Here is a 16,649-nt window from a genome sequence, read left to right on the forward strand (position 1 = left end):
GACATATTGGGATTTAGCTTATGTTTGCTGATTAGCCTTTAATATTTATTTGAGTATTATAGATCCAAAATACATTTCTGTATCAATAACAGTGACTATATAGGTATATAAGCTTCTTTTAAAACTTCATTCTTAATTTATCAGCATTTCATGGTGGGACACAGGAGGAAAAAATGAATGGAGGAGGCAAAAAAGGGGTGGAGAGACACACAGATCCTTATTATGGGTTCCACAAAATGTATTTTAAAAATCTAGTCATGTTCAAGTTCTAAGGAACATATACAAGTTTCCAAAAGACATTGATTCCTGTACACTGCCATCTATTTACAGTTTGAGTGTGTAGGATCTCTTGAGTATCCCGTTTATTTAGCTTATACAGCCTGCAAAACTCACTCTCGCTTTCCTGTGACCTCTTGCTACCTTTTAAAAGCCAGCAGTGTGCATTTTTTAACATAGTCAAACAGATTTTTAAGTGTAAAGACATTCACTATTGTGCTGAGACCTTGCACACCACAATTCTATCAGAGTGAGTATTAACAGTGCCATAGATCCCTTTATACCCATAGCCAGTAGAAGGAAAGGGAGAATGCTTAAGGCCTGTTCCAGGAAAGGGGCTGGAGGGAAGGGAAGGGACAGGAAGGAGGTACATGGTTTGAACTTGTGCTGAATTTTGGGCACAGCTGAGCCAAGGTTCTAGCAGATGCAGGCCCAGCTTTGGACTGAGCTCTGGATTAGAAAACATGCCAGAATTTAGCAGATTTCATCAGGTATATAGTTTTGTTAGGAAAGGCTTGCACAATTGTCGCTATAAACCCATGACACTAGGAGTTAATTATGGGGAAAGCTGACAGATCCTTAACTACGGCATCACTAGCTAGCACTGCTATACCATGCAACCCAATTTTTATTGTTTAGTGTTTCATTCTTCAGATTTATTATGTTGTCACAGAATTGGAGCTTACAAAAGGTGTTTTTCTTTAATCTGGAAAATGTAAATGATACTTAAAATACTAGATTAAATATTCAGGGAATAATAAAAGGGAAGTAATTGTCAAGAGTAAATTTCTTTGGCACCATGTTGCATTCAAATTTGCTCGATGCATGAAATTGCTTTTCAGTGCTCTAAAGAGAGTTGTAGTTTTTTTAAAAAACTTCTGGAGCTGCCCAGGAAGAGTGCTCTGCAAAGTTAAGAGAGCTGGGTTCAATTAATCTCTTACTGGTCTGGCAGAAGCAGGAAGAGTTCTGGAGGCAGCATATTTAGTCACTACAAATGCAATCTGATTTGCATTGCTCAACAATTAACCCCTGTTGTATATAATGGAGTGATTTTTTCCAGAGAGAGTACACTGGTGATCATGCCTTATGAGTGCTTAGATCTTCAGATAAATCTTCAAAGTTACCTCAGAAAAATCATGGGATCTTTGGGTGATGGGAGAAAGGAGGATAATAGCTCCTATACTCTGGGTTAGATTTTAATTTCAGAAGTTTGCACCATTTATTTTCACACTGTTGTCTCAAAAATTGCACTACTGCACGTATACGTTAACAATGAAGGGGTTGTTTTTGAGAGGAGTAAAACATATAGTTCATGCATCTGAGATTAGAACCTGGGCCTCTTATTTTGTATATAATCTTCAGTAATACTGGGGGAAATACATAAATATTTCAGAGTACTTGAAAACCTTCTCTCTTCCAGTGCAAGTGACTTGGTAATGAAGGTGGATGCTCTTCTGTCTGCTCAGCCAAAAGGAGAGGCAAGGATTGAATATCAATTTTTTGAAGACAGATACAGGTATCGGGCTAATTTTAAATTCAGAGTACATTTGTTGACCTATGTATTTCTTCTTCCTTGTCTTTGATGTATATTAGCTCTGTATCTCGTTAAACTTTGAATCGTCGTTATCATCATCATCATGGCAAATCCCACGTAGCCTCCTTGCAGATTTATTTTTCTGTTGCTACATAGGTGTAGCAATAGAATAGTCTCAGGGCACAGTAATGTTTCAGAAGTTTTGTGTTTCACAAAACATAATAAAATAAAACATTTAATGAAATTGTTCGAGTGCAAGAGCAAATGGCTAGTGCGCTTATCTACTGAGTCACTATTGTAATAATTGGGCTTACAAATTTGTCCTAACTGTAAGCTCAGTTATACAAAGTGAATAAAAGTTCATAAAATGTCACAATCTGTAGCAATAAATGTTGAAGAGAAAAGGTGCAAGAGGGAGACAGACTGAATTAGTACAAACAAAAAGGCTTATGGATATAACTCAAGGACTGTGTTAAGATCATGCTTCTTAAACAAGAAAAGAGTGGAGCCAGAAATCAGTAGACCTAAATTGTTATGTCCGAGACTAGACCTAATTGGTAGAAAAATAATGAGTCTTTGGGCCATTCTGCTCATCACTCCCTTTTGGGACCCTTAAAAGAAAAGATTTAAAAAAAAAAAAAAAAAGAGCAGAAGCTTCTCTGACAACTGCTGCCTGGGAGATGGGTGGACTGGGAGGAGCAAGCATTACCATCATGGCTCCCACCCCTATTGTGTCCTGGGATCTACCATAACACCATTGGGCCTTTGTCATCCTGATCCGGAGAGATGTCCTGACCAGACCAGGCCAAAGAAAGGTACCCAGATGACATTGTCACCTCCACCAGCTCTGAGACGTTGGTTCCTGCTTTCTCCCCTTCACCCCCCACCCCTCAAAAAAACCCCAAACCCACCCTGGTGTCCTTTTCTTCCTCACAAGGTAGTATATTTTATAACACTTCCGTAAACCTGTGTGGCCAAAGAGGCAGTTTAAAGCAATGCCCTAAACAGCCCAATGCAGGTACGAGTTTGCCCAGCCTCAGAGTGGCTAATAAGACCATGTGCTTTTCCAGCAGTACAGTTGCAAGTGAAAGTCAACACCAGCGATAGTCTGCATTTTCTGTCTTTCCATCTCCTGTATGTTTGTTCTGTCATCTAGGAAAAGAGATCAGACTTCTTCATAGATTCTAAGGCCAGAAAGGACCATTGTGATAATCTAATCTGACCTTCTGTGTAACACAGGCCAGAGAGCTTCCCCAAAATTATTATTAGAGCAGATCTTTTTAGAAAAACATCCAGTCTTTATTTGCAAATTGTCAGTGATGGAGAATCCACCACAACCCTTGGTACATTATTCCAGGATTTCAATAGCAACAGCAAAAACAACAGCTCCACCCTATTTTAGCTAACTTTTTCTCTTTTTCCCCCAAAAGGGACACTTACTACCATCTTTAGTATCATCTAAGAAATGGTCAAACAAAGGCTTTTCCTTCTGAAGACTCTACAACTAGAGGGAAAGGGAAGAAGGGATATTGTTAAGACAAAAGGCTCATTTAAAAGCATTTGAAATGTAGACTATTAACTGTTTTTCCTTCTCTTCTGTATCTTTAATAAAAGATTAAAAAACTTTTAACGATGTATTTGCCATGGGACTAAGCAGGGTCAGGTCTCCAAACCCCAAACCTTATTTAAAATTGTTTAATGTTGGACCATGACAGTCATGTTAACACTTTTGATTCTTTGGGTCAATTTATTCCATCAAAATTAATACATTACCACCCAACCTACAGATCCTTAGGCTCTTTGGCCCCAGTTCAGGAATGTACTTAAGTACATGCATAACTATAAATTTGTTAGTCTCTAAGATGCCACAAGGACTCCTCGTTGTTTTTGCTGATACAGACTAACACGGCTAAATCTGTTAATTTAAAATGGCTTTTTTAATTCTTGATTTTGTCCTCTTTTCTTTTTGTTTAGTGCAGTTAAACTGAGACCAAAGGAGGGGGAGACCTACTTTGATGTGGTGGCTATTGTTGATCCAGCTACCAGAGATGCTCAAAGACTTGCTCCATTACTTATGGTATATATAAAGCATTGTAATGCATTAATCAGCAGTTAAAAGACAGTAAAATAGTTTAAAACTTTTATAATATAGTTTGTTCTGTAGTTATGGATTGTTTCTCTTTCCTCTTAAATGGATGGTGGATAGGAATCGTGTAATGGCCTGGTTGAAGCCTACAGTACAGTAAAAAAGCATTAGAGAAATTTACGGGTCTCATGAGAGAGACAAGATTAGGTTGCTGATATGAGAAAAGCTTCAATTATGTGATGTGCAGAGCGTTTGTCAGTCATGTTGGAATGTAGCATTTGATACTCCTTGACGTCTCTTGTTGGTAAAATTATTACTTATTTGAAATCCCATCTTGCGTTTGAAAAGATAGAATAAATAGAGTTGAAAATCATGGTAATGGGATTATTAATTAAACTGGAAAGAAAGGCTGGGAGAGTGCGGGGTAGGGTGACCAGACAGCAAATGTGAAAAATCGGGACGGGGATGAGGGCTAATAGGAGCCTATATAAGAAAAAGACCCAAAAATCGGGACACTCCCTATAAAATTGGGACATCTGGTCACCCTAGTGGGGGGCTTAGTTTATTTGAGTTATGATCAATTTCTCAGAAGGGCTCTGGGCTTTACAAAATTAAAGTGCTTTGAATTCATGGATTGGAAGGCTCTCTAGAAATACAAAGCATAGAATTGTTAAAATAAAATACTTCACGGGGTAATAATTAGATCACTAGGATATTTCTTTAATGTTTTAAAACCAGTCTTCACATGAAAGCCTAACATCGAAAACTTAGGGCATGTCCATGTTACAGAGCCTATGCTGGCATAGCCCCTTAGTGGCGATGTAGCATAGGAGTTTTGCTAGCATAGTAAACCACTTGCCCAAACAACATTAGCTAAACTGATAAAGACACTCTTCTATCATCACAGTTTCGTCTACACTGAGGTTTTTGTCAGTATAGCTATGGCAACTAGAGGGTGTGACTCACACCTAGGCAACATAACAGTATTTGGTCCTGCCATGAGGGCAGGGGACTGGACTCGATGTCCTGTCGAGGTCCCTTCCAGCCCTAGAATCTATGAATAACAATGCTGGCAAAACTCTGTAGTGTAGACCAGACCTTAGGCCAGGGGTCGGCAACCTTTGAGAAGTGGTGTGCTAAGTCTTCATTTATTTACTGTAATTTAAGGTTTTGCGTGCCAGTAATACATTTTACCTTTACAGGGGCCGGCGGATGGAACCCCAGACTGACAGCGGGCTGAGCGGGGCTGGCGGCCGGGACCCCAGCTGGCAGGGGCTGGTGGACGGAAGCCCGATGCCGGTCTGGGGTTCCGTCCGCTGGCCCCTGCCAGGCAGGGTCCCGGCTGCCAGCCCTGCTCAGCCTGCTGCTGGCCCAGGATTCCGTCCATCCAGGCTGGCAGCGGGCTGAGCGGGGCCAGGCAGCCAGGACCTCTGCTGGCAGCAGAGTGCCACTAAAAATCAGCTCGCGTGCTGCCTTTGGCACGCGTGCCAGAGGTTGCCAACCCCTGCCTCAGGCTATGTCTACACTACTAATGTAGCAGTACTGGTATACAAAGTGCTCCTAATGTGGACTGGCAAAGATGAGCTTTATATTGGTACAGTAAAACCATCCCCCATGAGCAAAAAAAAAAAAACTACACTGGTAAAAGTGCAGCTTTGCCTGAATAGCTGTGTCTACACTAGTCTTCTGCTGGCACAGCTATGTCACTCAGGGATTAACCCTCTTTACGCCCCTGACTGACATAGCTATGCCAGAAGAAGACTAGTATAGACGCAGTCCTAGACGACTCCATATTTTACAGTATTTTTCTGTTTTGACATGGGTAAAATTAGACTCGCGTCTCATATGTTTATGAGAGATTCATTTGGATAGACTATATCAGATAACTAACTTCAGCATGTCAGTGAAATGCTAATTACAGTATACTATGTAATAAATAATTAAAAAGGCATGGTAAGGCCAGGGCCGGATTAACTCAGGGGGTTTAGGGACTGCAGCCCAAGGCCTCAGGCTAAGGGGGGCCCTGCAAAAATAAATCCATAATTATATACAGTTCAGTGGTCACCAACCCGTTGATCATGATCGACTGGTCGATCCTAGAGCTTCAGCCAGTTGATCGCGATCTTCGGGCCACTAAAAGTCCAGTGGCGCAGCATGGCTCAGACAGGCTGCCTGCATGCCGTGGCCCCACACCGCTCCTGGAAGCATCCAGCTGCTGGCATGTTTTGGTGGCCCCTGGCCAGGAGGGGCAGCTCAGCACGCTGCTCCCACCCCCAGCACCGTCCCTGCAGCCAGCCAATAGGAGTTGCGGGGGCGGTGCTTGCGGGCACGGGCAGTGCACGGAGACACACTTCCTCTCCCGCCAGGGGCGCACAGAGACATGCCAGCAGCTGGCAACTTCCAGGAGCCTGAGCTCTTCTGCGCCGCTGGCCAGGAGCCATCTGTGGTAAGCGCCTCCTGGATGGAGCTTGCACCTCGCACCCCTTCCTGCACCCCAACTCCCTGCCCCAGGTCAGAATCCCCTCCTGCACCAAACTCCCTCCCAGAGCCCTCACCTGCACCCCAACACTCTGCCCCAGCCTGGAGCCCCCTCCTGCACCCAAACTCCCTCCCAGAAAGAAACTACTATAACAGCTGTTCTAAGGTAAGAAGTAGGCTATTTTGAATTAACTATATTCTACATGTTTTAAGACTGAAATGTAACCACAGAACGACTTTATGTTAATTAAAAGGCAAGTTTAGTATAGCGTTAATAGCCTTGATGCCATAATTGTGATAATTTTGTTTTAAATTAGGAAAAAGACTTGTATACAGGGGCCCCACAAAATCTAATAGCCCCGAGCCCACAGGAGAGTTAATCCGGCCCCGGGTAAGGCCACTCTCAAATAATTTTTCATTGGATCATTTTATACAAGTTCAGTTCCACAGACAATATTTTTGAGGGAGAATCTGTCCGCATCTTGTCTACTACTTAGAATATCCCCCAAGTCCTATTTAAAATCATGGTACAGCAGGTAACTAACTAACTTCACCAATTCAATCAAATAAAATTTGTGGAAGTCAGGGCGAGAAGGGAGATTGTTAAATGCTCACTAAGGCTTAATCTGCAAAAACAGTACTCATCTCTCTAGTAGGAATTTTAGGGTATATGTGTCTCTCATATTTTTAGGTTTTGAACCAACTGATAAACATGAATCTAAGAGTTTTTATGAACTGCCAGTCCAAACTTTCTGACATGCCTCTGAAAAGGTAAGGAATACCATGTTGGGGGAAAACACCCTAGTGTAAACAGCAGTATTTGTGGGGATCATTTGTGGGGATCATTTACAGGAGATAAACATGCAATTCTGAAGTCAGAAAAGGCCCCTGAGGGCAACAGTTCTGTTTCATGGCAACTTCGGAGGTTTCAAAATTTGTTTTCATTCCACAATGGAATAAAAACTAACCCTTTTGAATGTTTTTGCAAAACCAGAGTTGTGCTGAAATGTCCTCTTTGGGATTGAAACACGAGCTTTTCAGTTCAGGAAGGGGGTGTATATATCTGCGTCTGTCTGTGTCTAGAAACTGGTGGGACGGCACTGACACAGGATGTGGGAGATCCAGATTCAGTTCCCTGCTCTGCCTGATTCAGAGCAGAGTTTTGACCACTCTGAATTGGGCAGAGCAGGGACCTGAACATGGATTTCTCGCATCCCACTGTCCTAACCACTAGCCTGTAGAATGAGAGTCTCTCTCCCTTCCCCTCCCCCATGAAAACTTTATCAAAGTCAGTATGTCTCAGCATATTTGCCCACTTTAGTCTCTGGAATCCCTGCTGTGACTTTATCTATAGTGGTTCAAATGCAATATTAAGATATTGTAGCTATTCAATAAGACACTTCAGAATTTAATTTGAGTCTAGATCCTTCTGGTCAAGTAAAATATTTAATTAGTCAAGATGAAATTTGACCTATGTTAAGTGTGATTTCTTAAGCAAAGAGCCCATACATAGAAGGGAACAAAGGTCCAGTAATGGGCTTTCAGAGGCTCTGAGACTATCCTTTGGAAAGATGACTGTCAGTGAAAGTTAAAAGACATGAAACATGGCAGCCAAATATTCTAGGATTTTCCTTTTGAAATTTCAGCTTTTATCGCTACGTTTTGGAGCCCGAGATTTCTTTCACAGCAGACGACAACTTTGCTCCTGGTCCAATTGCCAAATTCTTGGATATGCCTCAGACTCCACTGTTCACTCTGAACCTAAACACCCCTGAGAGCTGGATGGTGGAGTCTGTCAGAACTCCATATGACCTTGATAACATTTATTTAGAGGAGGTAAGAGACTTCAGCCTTTCCTATTTGTTTAATGTGCTTGTATATGATTTTTCTGGGGCTCATTTTTGGAATTTGGAAGCTCAAAACAATGCAATGCTCTAGACAGATGAGGGGAATGCCATATTTACCCATTCCAGGCTTTTACTGCAGGTTCCACAGAAAAAACTGCATCACATGTGTACAGCATTTCATAGAAATAGTACTGAACTAGAAAAGAAGAAACCTTATTATGTGGCCCCCTAATTTTTTTTTAATGAGTTTTTCTGTTAATGCTCCATATAGTGTCTTGAATTTTTTAAAAAATAATTTGTTCAAAATTTAAGGATTTTTCAACCCCTGTTTGTTTAAATGGATTTTTTGGGTAGGCCTGAGACTATCACCTCAATGTTCAGGCCCCCCCACCTCCTCCCTCCCCTTTCTCTCTGAACACACACTTGTCCTGCTGTTTGCTCCCTGTTCATTTTCAGTTCTGCTGCTGGTGGTACTGGTAGATACCCACTTTCAGGGACTAGGGTAGAGCATGCACCACCACCAAATAGGTAAACTGACAACATACAAAAAAACCTGGAAAATAAATGTTCTCTTATCTTTACTTTATAATAACTTGAGGAATTAGTTGTCATAATAATAGTTCCACCATTTTCAGATGGAAAGGGGATTTTTCAATTTGATGGTGATCCTTTCAAACTTTATATGCTATCAGAAAATCTGGAGGGGGGAAAAAGGAAAGAAGTGAAATCAAAAGAGGACTCCATGTTTAATCCAAGAATGCTGATAGTAAAATAAAGGAAGTATATCTGTCTGTAGTGTCACTGGTTGGCATTTAGAAAAGCTTTACGGCATGGAGTGAATAAACCAATTACTGTTGGCAGTCACAACTTTCTGACTTGCTAGTCTAATGACTGACATTAGCTAATCAGGTCATAGATATTAGTGTTGGGGTCTCATTACCTGCACTATGAGGTATACCACACTAAGCTTAGGAAATTGCAAACTGATGTAAAGTGAACATCTCTTTCTTGCTTCAGAGCGCAAGCTGATAAGCCTGAGTAGGTCTGAAAGTATCATTTTTCCCCCTTGGATTAAGCCATTCTCATTGACGAGAAACAATTAGATTTTATTTTTAAAAATAATTGTGTGTGTATCTAGTGTATGTGCAAGATGCCAGATTGAGTGCCCTGGAGGCTGAAGTCCTCTATTTATCCACAGAACAGGTTTGGCATGGGCAGTGGCAGTGCAAGCTTCCCCACCAATGTGCCTCAACCCTGACCTGGAGGAACCACCTCTAGAGGTGAGAGGGTAGTTCAGTCTCCAGAATCATTCAGTCCTTGGCTTTGTCTGCTGAGATTGTCAACAGTAGTGCCAACTGAGAGGGTGGCTCTTGTGATATGGACTTCTGTCCACTGCAAAGTGGAGCAAGACCACCAAAATCACTTAGATTAGAATATCAGGGTTGGAAGGGACCTCAGGAGATCATCTAGTCCAACCCCCTGCTCAAAGCAGGACCCAATCCCCAGACAATTTTTTGCCCCAAATCCCTAAATGGCCCCCTCAAGGATTAAATTCACAACCCTGGGTTTAGTAGGCCAATGCTCAAACCACTGAGCTATCCCTCCTCCCTAACTTCAGATAGGCCACTCAAAAGCCAACAGTTGGTAATAACTTTTGGCCACTGCCAACCTAGATAACATTCAGACTGAAAATCTTTATAACCTATTACCAATTCACCTTTATTTTTGTCTCCCTCTAATGTATCTGGTAAAGCCCAGAGCCAGATGCAGTACAATGCATTACATAGACCAAAGGTTGGCTCTAGCATCAATGATCTTGTACTAATTGTAAAGCAAATTGTATTTGTATCACTGTTAATTTATTGTCTTAAACAATTAAATTATAAATGGGCAACAAAAGGGACAATACTAAAAATTTTAAACCTCTAAATTTATTTTTACCAATTGTATTTTATTTTTCTGTACCTGAACACATGGAAAGATTCTGAATGTATCTGAGACTTTTCTAATCTAATCATCATCCCAAGTCATTAAACAATACTGGCAGTGTTTTTGTGTGTGAGATCTCTGAGATGCAGATCACTGAAGCTAACAATTAAACTGAGCATTCTGGAGCAGCAGGGAGGTTGGACCATCTCACAAAATATCATAACATTCTTCACAATTGATAGTCTCCTCAGGAGAAGGTCCAAGACCAAGATAGCAGAGGATTAGGATTGAGGTGCATTGAGAACTCTGGGTGGGTAATTTTGCTCTGCAGATTTGTCCTGCATTATTTGCAGCTGATTGCATCAGTCTCTTTCAGACAGCACTTAGCATACTGTGGGCATTGTGAAAATATGTCTATGTATATAAAGATTAAATTATTAATGTTTGTTTTAAATTAATTGGGAATGAAGGATGGTCTTGGACTGGACAGAACTCAACAAATCTGGGTTCAGTTTCCAGCTCTGTCACAGACTCTCTGTGTGACATCAGGCAAGTCACTTGAACTCTCTTTGCCTAAATTCTCCATTTTTAAGGGCTTGTCTACACTACCCACCGGATCAGTGGGCAGCAATCGATCCAGCGGGGGTCGATTTATTGCGTCTAGTATAGACACGATAAATTGACCGCTGAATGCTCTCCTGTTGACTCTGGTACTCCACCAGAACGAGGAGCGCCAAGCGGAGTGGGCAGGAGAGTGTCAGTTGTCGATTTACCGCAGTGAAGACACCGCGGTAAGTAGATCTAAGTACGTCGTCTTCAGCTACGTTATTCACATAGCTGAAGTTGCGTATCTTAGATTGACCCCGCACGGTAGTGTAGACAAGCCCTAAATGCTTCTGTTCTGCCACCCTTTCTTTTGTCTGTAAGCTGTTCAGGGTAGGGACTGTCTCATACTAAGTATAAATACAGTGCCCAGCTCAGTGGGGTCCTGATCTCCTTTGGGGTCTTTAGGGATTACTTTAATACCAATTAATAATAATCCACCCAAAACACCATCCCCTGAACCAAAATAAAAGTGCTTTTATTTAAAAACAAAAATTGAATGATAAGAGAATGAGTTAAAGATTTTAGAGCATAATCCAGCCACTAGGAAATGTAGTCAGAATAACTTTGAGTTATTTCTAAATGCAGCAATGGCTCTTTTTATTTTATTTTATTTTATTTTATTTTTTGGCAGGTGGATAATAGAGTAGCTGCAGAATATGAATTGGAGTATCTGCTTCTGGAAGGACACTGCTATGACATCACTACAGGACAGCCACCTCGAGGACTCCAGTTCACACTGGGAACTTCAGCCAATCCTGTCATTGTTGATACCATTGTGATGGCCAACTTAGTAAGTAACTGGTTTCATACAGGCGCCAAACTACATTCCTCAAGGTTCTATACTCTATGTTGCTCATGATATATGCAAGTCTATTGGCAAGATCATTAATAAGTACCGATTGCCTTTTAATATGTTGACAATACACATGTGAATATTGCTTGCACCCCAGTGGATTTTGCAAGTTTGGTTTCAGTTGTGGAAGAATGGTTGGATTAGGTTGCTGGCGAGATGTGTCAGAGCACTTTATTCCTAACACCGTCAAGGCAGAAGTCTTGCTTTTGGAGAGGGCTGTCAGTTGTCGTTATCACGATGCTGTTGGTCCCTCCATATCCCAGCTTACTGAGAGGACTCTTGCAGGTAGTAGTGTGCCATCTTAAGAATATTGGCATCACCTTGAACAAACTCTTCCCATGGAAAACCAATCAGTTGTGTAATTTGTGTAGGCTGGCCCTTGTCTCCAAAATAACCTTGTAATAGCAACTCGCATCCTCGCACTCATGAGGCTGTCATTTTAATTCCTTCCTAGCATGGCTTCTTCATCACATTCTGTTCAGAATACAGTAACATGATTGCTCACTGATTTTATTATTTCCATTGGCTACCTGGGGAGTGTGACCTGATCTGAAATTTACCTTGTTGATAGTTAATCATGCTGCCCTGGCTATGTTCAACACCAACTTGAGCCTTGTCCAGAGAGGTCTTTGAAGCCATCCATTTTTCAGGATTCCCTCATAATGTCTTAGGTCAGCAGACCTCCATAGCTTTGCTAAAGTGGGTCCCAGGAGTGGAAGTAGTTCCTTCTTGACACTTGTCTCAGTTTATTCTCCCATTTAAAAAACAGGAAATATAGGACACTCCTTTATAGTCTAGGAGTTCAAGGTAGTAAAATCTTATTCTGCGGGCAAGTGAGTGATAGAAAGGGAAGAGATGTCATTTGTTCTGTAAAAATCTATAGAATCATAATTTCAATGGGGTCACCCTCTGCAGAGTGGGTGGGTGTTTCTCTCTCTGCCCCCCCCCCCCCCCCCACTTCCAGCTCCAGGTCCTCCGGTTGGTGGACATTTTGGTAATACAATATCATCGGAAATGGGTCAAGTTGGGAGAAAGAACTCTTGCCTGATACCCATGAATACAATGTATCAAAGAGGACAAACCTAGAACAATTGTGTAGCTATATATGCAAGAAAATGTTTAAAAATTATACTTTAACACAGGAATGCATTGCTTACATAAAAATAGACATCCTATGGATGTTACCCTTGACATGTAGGACTGAAAACTTATTCATCAAAGTCATCATCAGTGTCATCTCTGTCTAGGGCAACACTGCTAGACATGTTATCACACTGATTCTCCTCTGCACCACACTGCTGGCTGGCCATGGCGGGCTGCTGGCCACACGTTTGCAGGCTGGTGAACATCTGATCTTTACACACAAGCATTTGTTTAACTGAAGGATTGATTTGGGAGTGTGTGGTATTTCACGTATCACTGGTGTGATAAGTCCATCTTCCAAGACCCATCCATCCCCAATAGGGGAGGGTGGTTTTCGATGTGCTCGATCATCCCAGAGCCATTCCATTGATTGATAATTTGCCCTCTTGATAGCAGGTATAAATGCACCCCTTGTCGGTGGCAGTTTTTCTCCATTTGTCTGGTTTTTGGAAAACATCCATCAACATAGCTCTGTAAGTAGCATAATGTTCATAATGGTCTTCAAATGGTAAACTCAACATATGAATGCTTCTAGTGCATCTATGACCTCACTAGTAACTATCTCAGCTGTTCCAAGCACCTTCAGAATCAAGCAGAGTGCCGCAAGGGTCGGTCCTGGGGCCAGTTTTGTTCAATATCTTCATTAATGATCTGAAGGATGGCGTGGATTGCACCCTCAGCAAGTTTGCAGATGACACTAAACTGGGAGGAGTGGTAGATATGCTGGAGGGTAGGGATAGGATACAGAGGGACCTAGACAAATTAGAGGATTGGGCCAAAAGAAATCTGATGAGGTTCAACAAGGACAAGTGCAGAGTCCTGCACTTAAGACAGAAGAATCCCATGCACTGCTACAGACTAGGGACCGAGTGGCTAGGCAGCAGTTCTGCAGAAAAGGACCTAAGGGTTACAGTGGACGAGAAGCTGGATATGAGTCAACAGTGTGCCCTTGTTGCCAAGAAGGCTAACAGCATTTTGGGCTATATAAGTAGGAGCATTGCCAGCAGATCGAGGTACGTGATTATTCTCCTCTATTCGGCATTGGTGAGGCCTCATCTGGAGTACTGTGTCCAGTTTTGAGTCCCACACTACAAGAAGGATGTGGAAAAATTGGAGAGTCCAGCGGAGGGCAACAAAAATGATTAGGGGGCTGGAGCACATGACTTAGGAGGAGAGACTGAGGGAACTGGGATTATTTAGTCTGCAAAAGAGAAGAATGAGGGGGGATTTGATAGCTGCTTTCAACTACCTGAAAGGGGGTTCCAAAGAGGATGGACCTAGACTGTTCTCAGTGGTAGCAGATGACAGAACAAGGAGTAATGGTCTCAAGTTGACGGGGGGAGGTTTAGGCTAGATATTAGGAAAAACTTTTTCACTAGCAGGGTGGTGAAGCACTGGAATGGGTTACCTAGGGAGGTGGTGGAATCTCCTTCCTTAGAGGTTTTTAAGGTCAGGCTTGACAAAGCCCTGGCTGAGATGATTTAGTTGGGGATTGGTCCTGCTTTGAGCAGGGGGTTGGACTAGATGACCTCCTGAGGTTCCGTCCAACCCTGATATTCTGTAATTCTAATTCTGCCCATAGAGTCCAGTGCAACTGGCCCAAGAAGGATTACTGCGGGATTGTACTTAATTATGTTATGTAGCTATATACACCTCTATCCCGATATAACGCGACCCGATATAACACAAATTCTTATATAACGTGGTAAAGCATTGCTCTGGGGGGGTGCGGCTGCGCACTCTGGCGGATCAAAGCAAGTTCGATATAACGCGGTTTTACCTATAAAGCGGTAAGATTTTTTTGGCTCCCGAGGACAGCGTTATATCAAGGTAGAGGTGTACATCCCGTTTGGACATGGATTCCAGTACCTTCTGGCTGGATGCTGACATCTTAACCAGTGCCTCATCACAATTCGTTTGGCATAATAAACAAAGCCGATACTCAATACCACTGAATTGTTTTTTGCCACACTCCTTCCATTTATAGTAATCTGTAACATTAAAAAAAGGAATCGGGTAACATGTTTTGAGCATTAAGTGACAAAACAGTACTGTCAGTTGAGGGCCACAATTTAAATTTGTGAGGGCTGAATGTTTGACATTGCTGTGTTAAAATATTATTTTAAAAAATTGATTTAATTTTTTTTTCTCAAATACATATCTACATAATTGTTCTAGGTTTGTCATGTTTGGTACCATGTGTCTGTGGGAGAAACAAACCCAACTTGATATGATACCCAAATGATACCCAACTTGACCCATTTCCGATGACATTGTATTACCAAATTTTTATCAACTGGAGGACCTGAAGCTGGGAGCTGAGGGGCAGCGAGTTCCCCTGCTACCACACCACAGAGGATGACACGTTGAAATTAGGATTATTTTTTTTAAACAAATCAGCTGACATTCCCTTTGCTTCCCATCATTAACTTGCCCAAGGCATTACACATGCTCCCAGACTGTAAGTCTTTTCTGTAATTACCTGAGGCTATGACTAGACTAGAGAGCTTACAATGGTGCAGCTGCAAGCTCTCTAGTGTAGCCGCTCTAAAGGGACGGGTGATAGCTCTCCTGTTGGCTTAATTAATCCATCCCCAACGAGCGGCGGTTGTGTTGTCAGAAGCTCTCCCACCGACAGCGCTGTCCACACTGGCACTTAGGTTGGTGTAACTTATGTTGTTCACAGGGATGGCTTATTCACACCCCTGAGTGACATAAGTTATATCGACATATGTGGTAGTGTAGAAATAGCCTCAGTGTCTACTAAGGTGAATATAGGCCTGATGGAAGAACTAATAAGGAGCGAGATTTTCACAGTTGATTTTTCTGTATTGCACAATTCCCACCTCTTTAGCTGACAACTTCCATAATTTTGCTGTAAAATGAGCAGTGGGTATTGGACTGTGCATGCCCACAGGTGGAGAATGGCTCAGATTTTTGTAAAACGGTTGTTAATTAGCCACGTTGTGGGGAAAACTACATGCTACATTTGTTTGTTTTTTAATGGGTATAGACTTATTTCACTTTACTGTCTTTTCCTTCTTATAAGTTTGGTCTCTGAACAACTGAATCTGAAGAGATTTGGAAATAGCCTGCTAAGCTTGCACACTGCATCATTTTCCTTAACTTCAGAAACTTGGATTGTTGTGCTTTTTCTCCAAATACTTGCAGGTGCATCTCTTTGACTGTGCAATCATAATTACACATTTGGTGGCAGAATGAAAGAACATGAGCCTATATGGTGCATCAGCACAAATATTTAGACCCTCATCAGATTTTGTCACCTTAACAATGAATTTTCTGATTCTTCTGCAATTAAAATCTAAAACTTGATGTTGCAATAATATACTTTTGTGTATGTGTTCTGCATAGTAATTTTTTTAAAGTTGTACCAGAGTGGTGTGTTACACCAAGTGTAGGATGTTAAATCTTCCTGCTTTAGCAGTGACTCTGCTCCAAAGAACATTAGTTGAAGTCCCAATCAGTGTAGCATCAGAATGAATCAAACGTGTACTGAAGCTGGATCTTTTATGGATCATTACAGTGGTTAGCTGGTGGTGGCTTGAAAGATTTTTTTTTTTTTTTTTCCTCCCATTGAGGGAAGCCCACAAGTTAGACATTCTGGGTCATCTTTTCAGAAAAACAGGCTGAAAGTCTGTGTTTGGTTTCTGCTCTGACAGCAACTACTTGAAAAAACTCCATCTGTTTGAAAGATTCTACCTGTTCCATGGTTTCAGAGTAGCAGCCGTGTTAGTCTGTATCCGCAAAAAGAAGAACAGGAGTACTTGTGGCACCTTAGAGACTAACAAATTACTTGTGGCACCTTAGAGACTAACAAACAACCTGTTCCATGGGTATTCCTTACTTTGAAATGGGAAATTTCATTGGAAGTGGTAG

General features: G+C 41.7%; 1 protein-coding gene across 4 annotated transcripts in view; it reads left to right on the forward strand.

Annotated features, from left to right (window-relative positions):
* Nucleotides 1-16,649, forward strand: part of UGGT1 (UDP-glucose glycoprotein glucosyltransferase 1) — a 93,878-nt gene that overhangs the window by 54,103 nt on the left and 23,126 nt on the right. For all 4 annotated transcript variants that reach the window (XM_034781979.1, XM_034781977.1, XM_034781980.1 and 1 more), the window contains 5 exons: nt 1,697-1,792; nt 3,785-3,887; nt 7,066-7,145; nt 8,021-8,210; nt 11,388-11,546. In XM_034781979.1, coding sequence (XP_034637870.1) covers nt 1,697-1,792; nt 3,785-3,887; nt 7,066-7,145; nt 8,021-8,210; nt 11,388-11,546 — 628 coding nt within the window. The remainder of the gene's footprint in view (nt 1-1,696; nt 1,793-3,784; nt 3,888-7,065; nt 7,146-8,020; nt 8,211-11,387; nt 11,547-16,649) is intronic.

Source organism: Trachemys scripta, chromosome 9 (assembly GCF_013100865.1).
Source record: "Trachemys scripta elegans isolate TJP31775 chromosome 9, CAS_Tse_1.0, whole genome shotgun sequence".
NCBI classification, from domain to species: Eukaryota; Metazoa; Chordata; order Testudines; family Emydidae; genus Trachemys; species Trachemys scripta.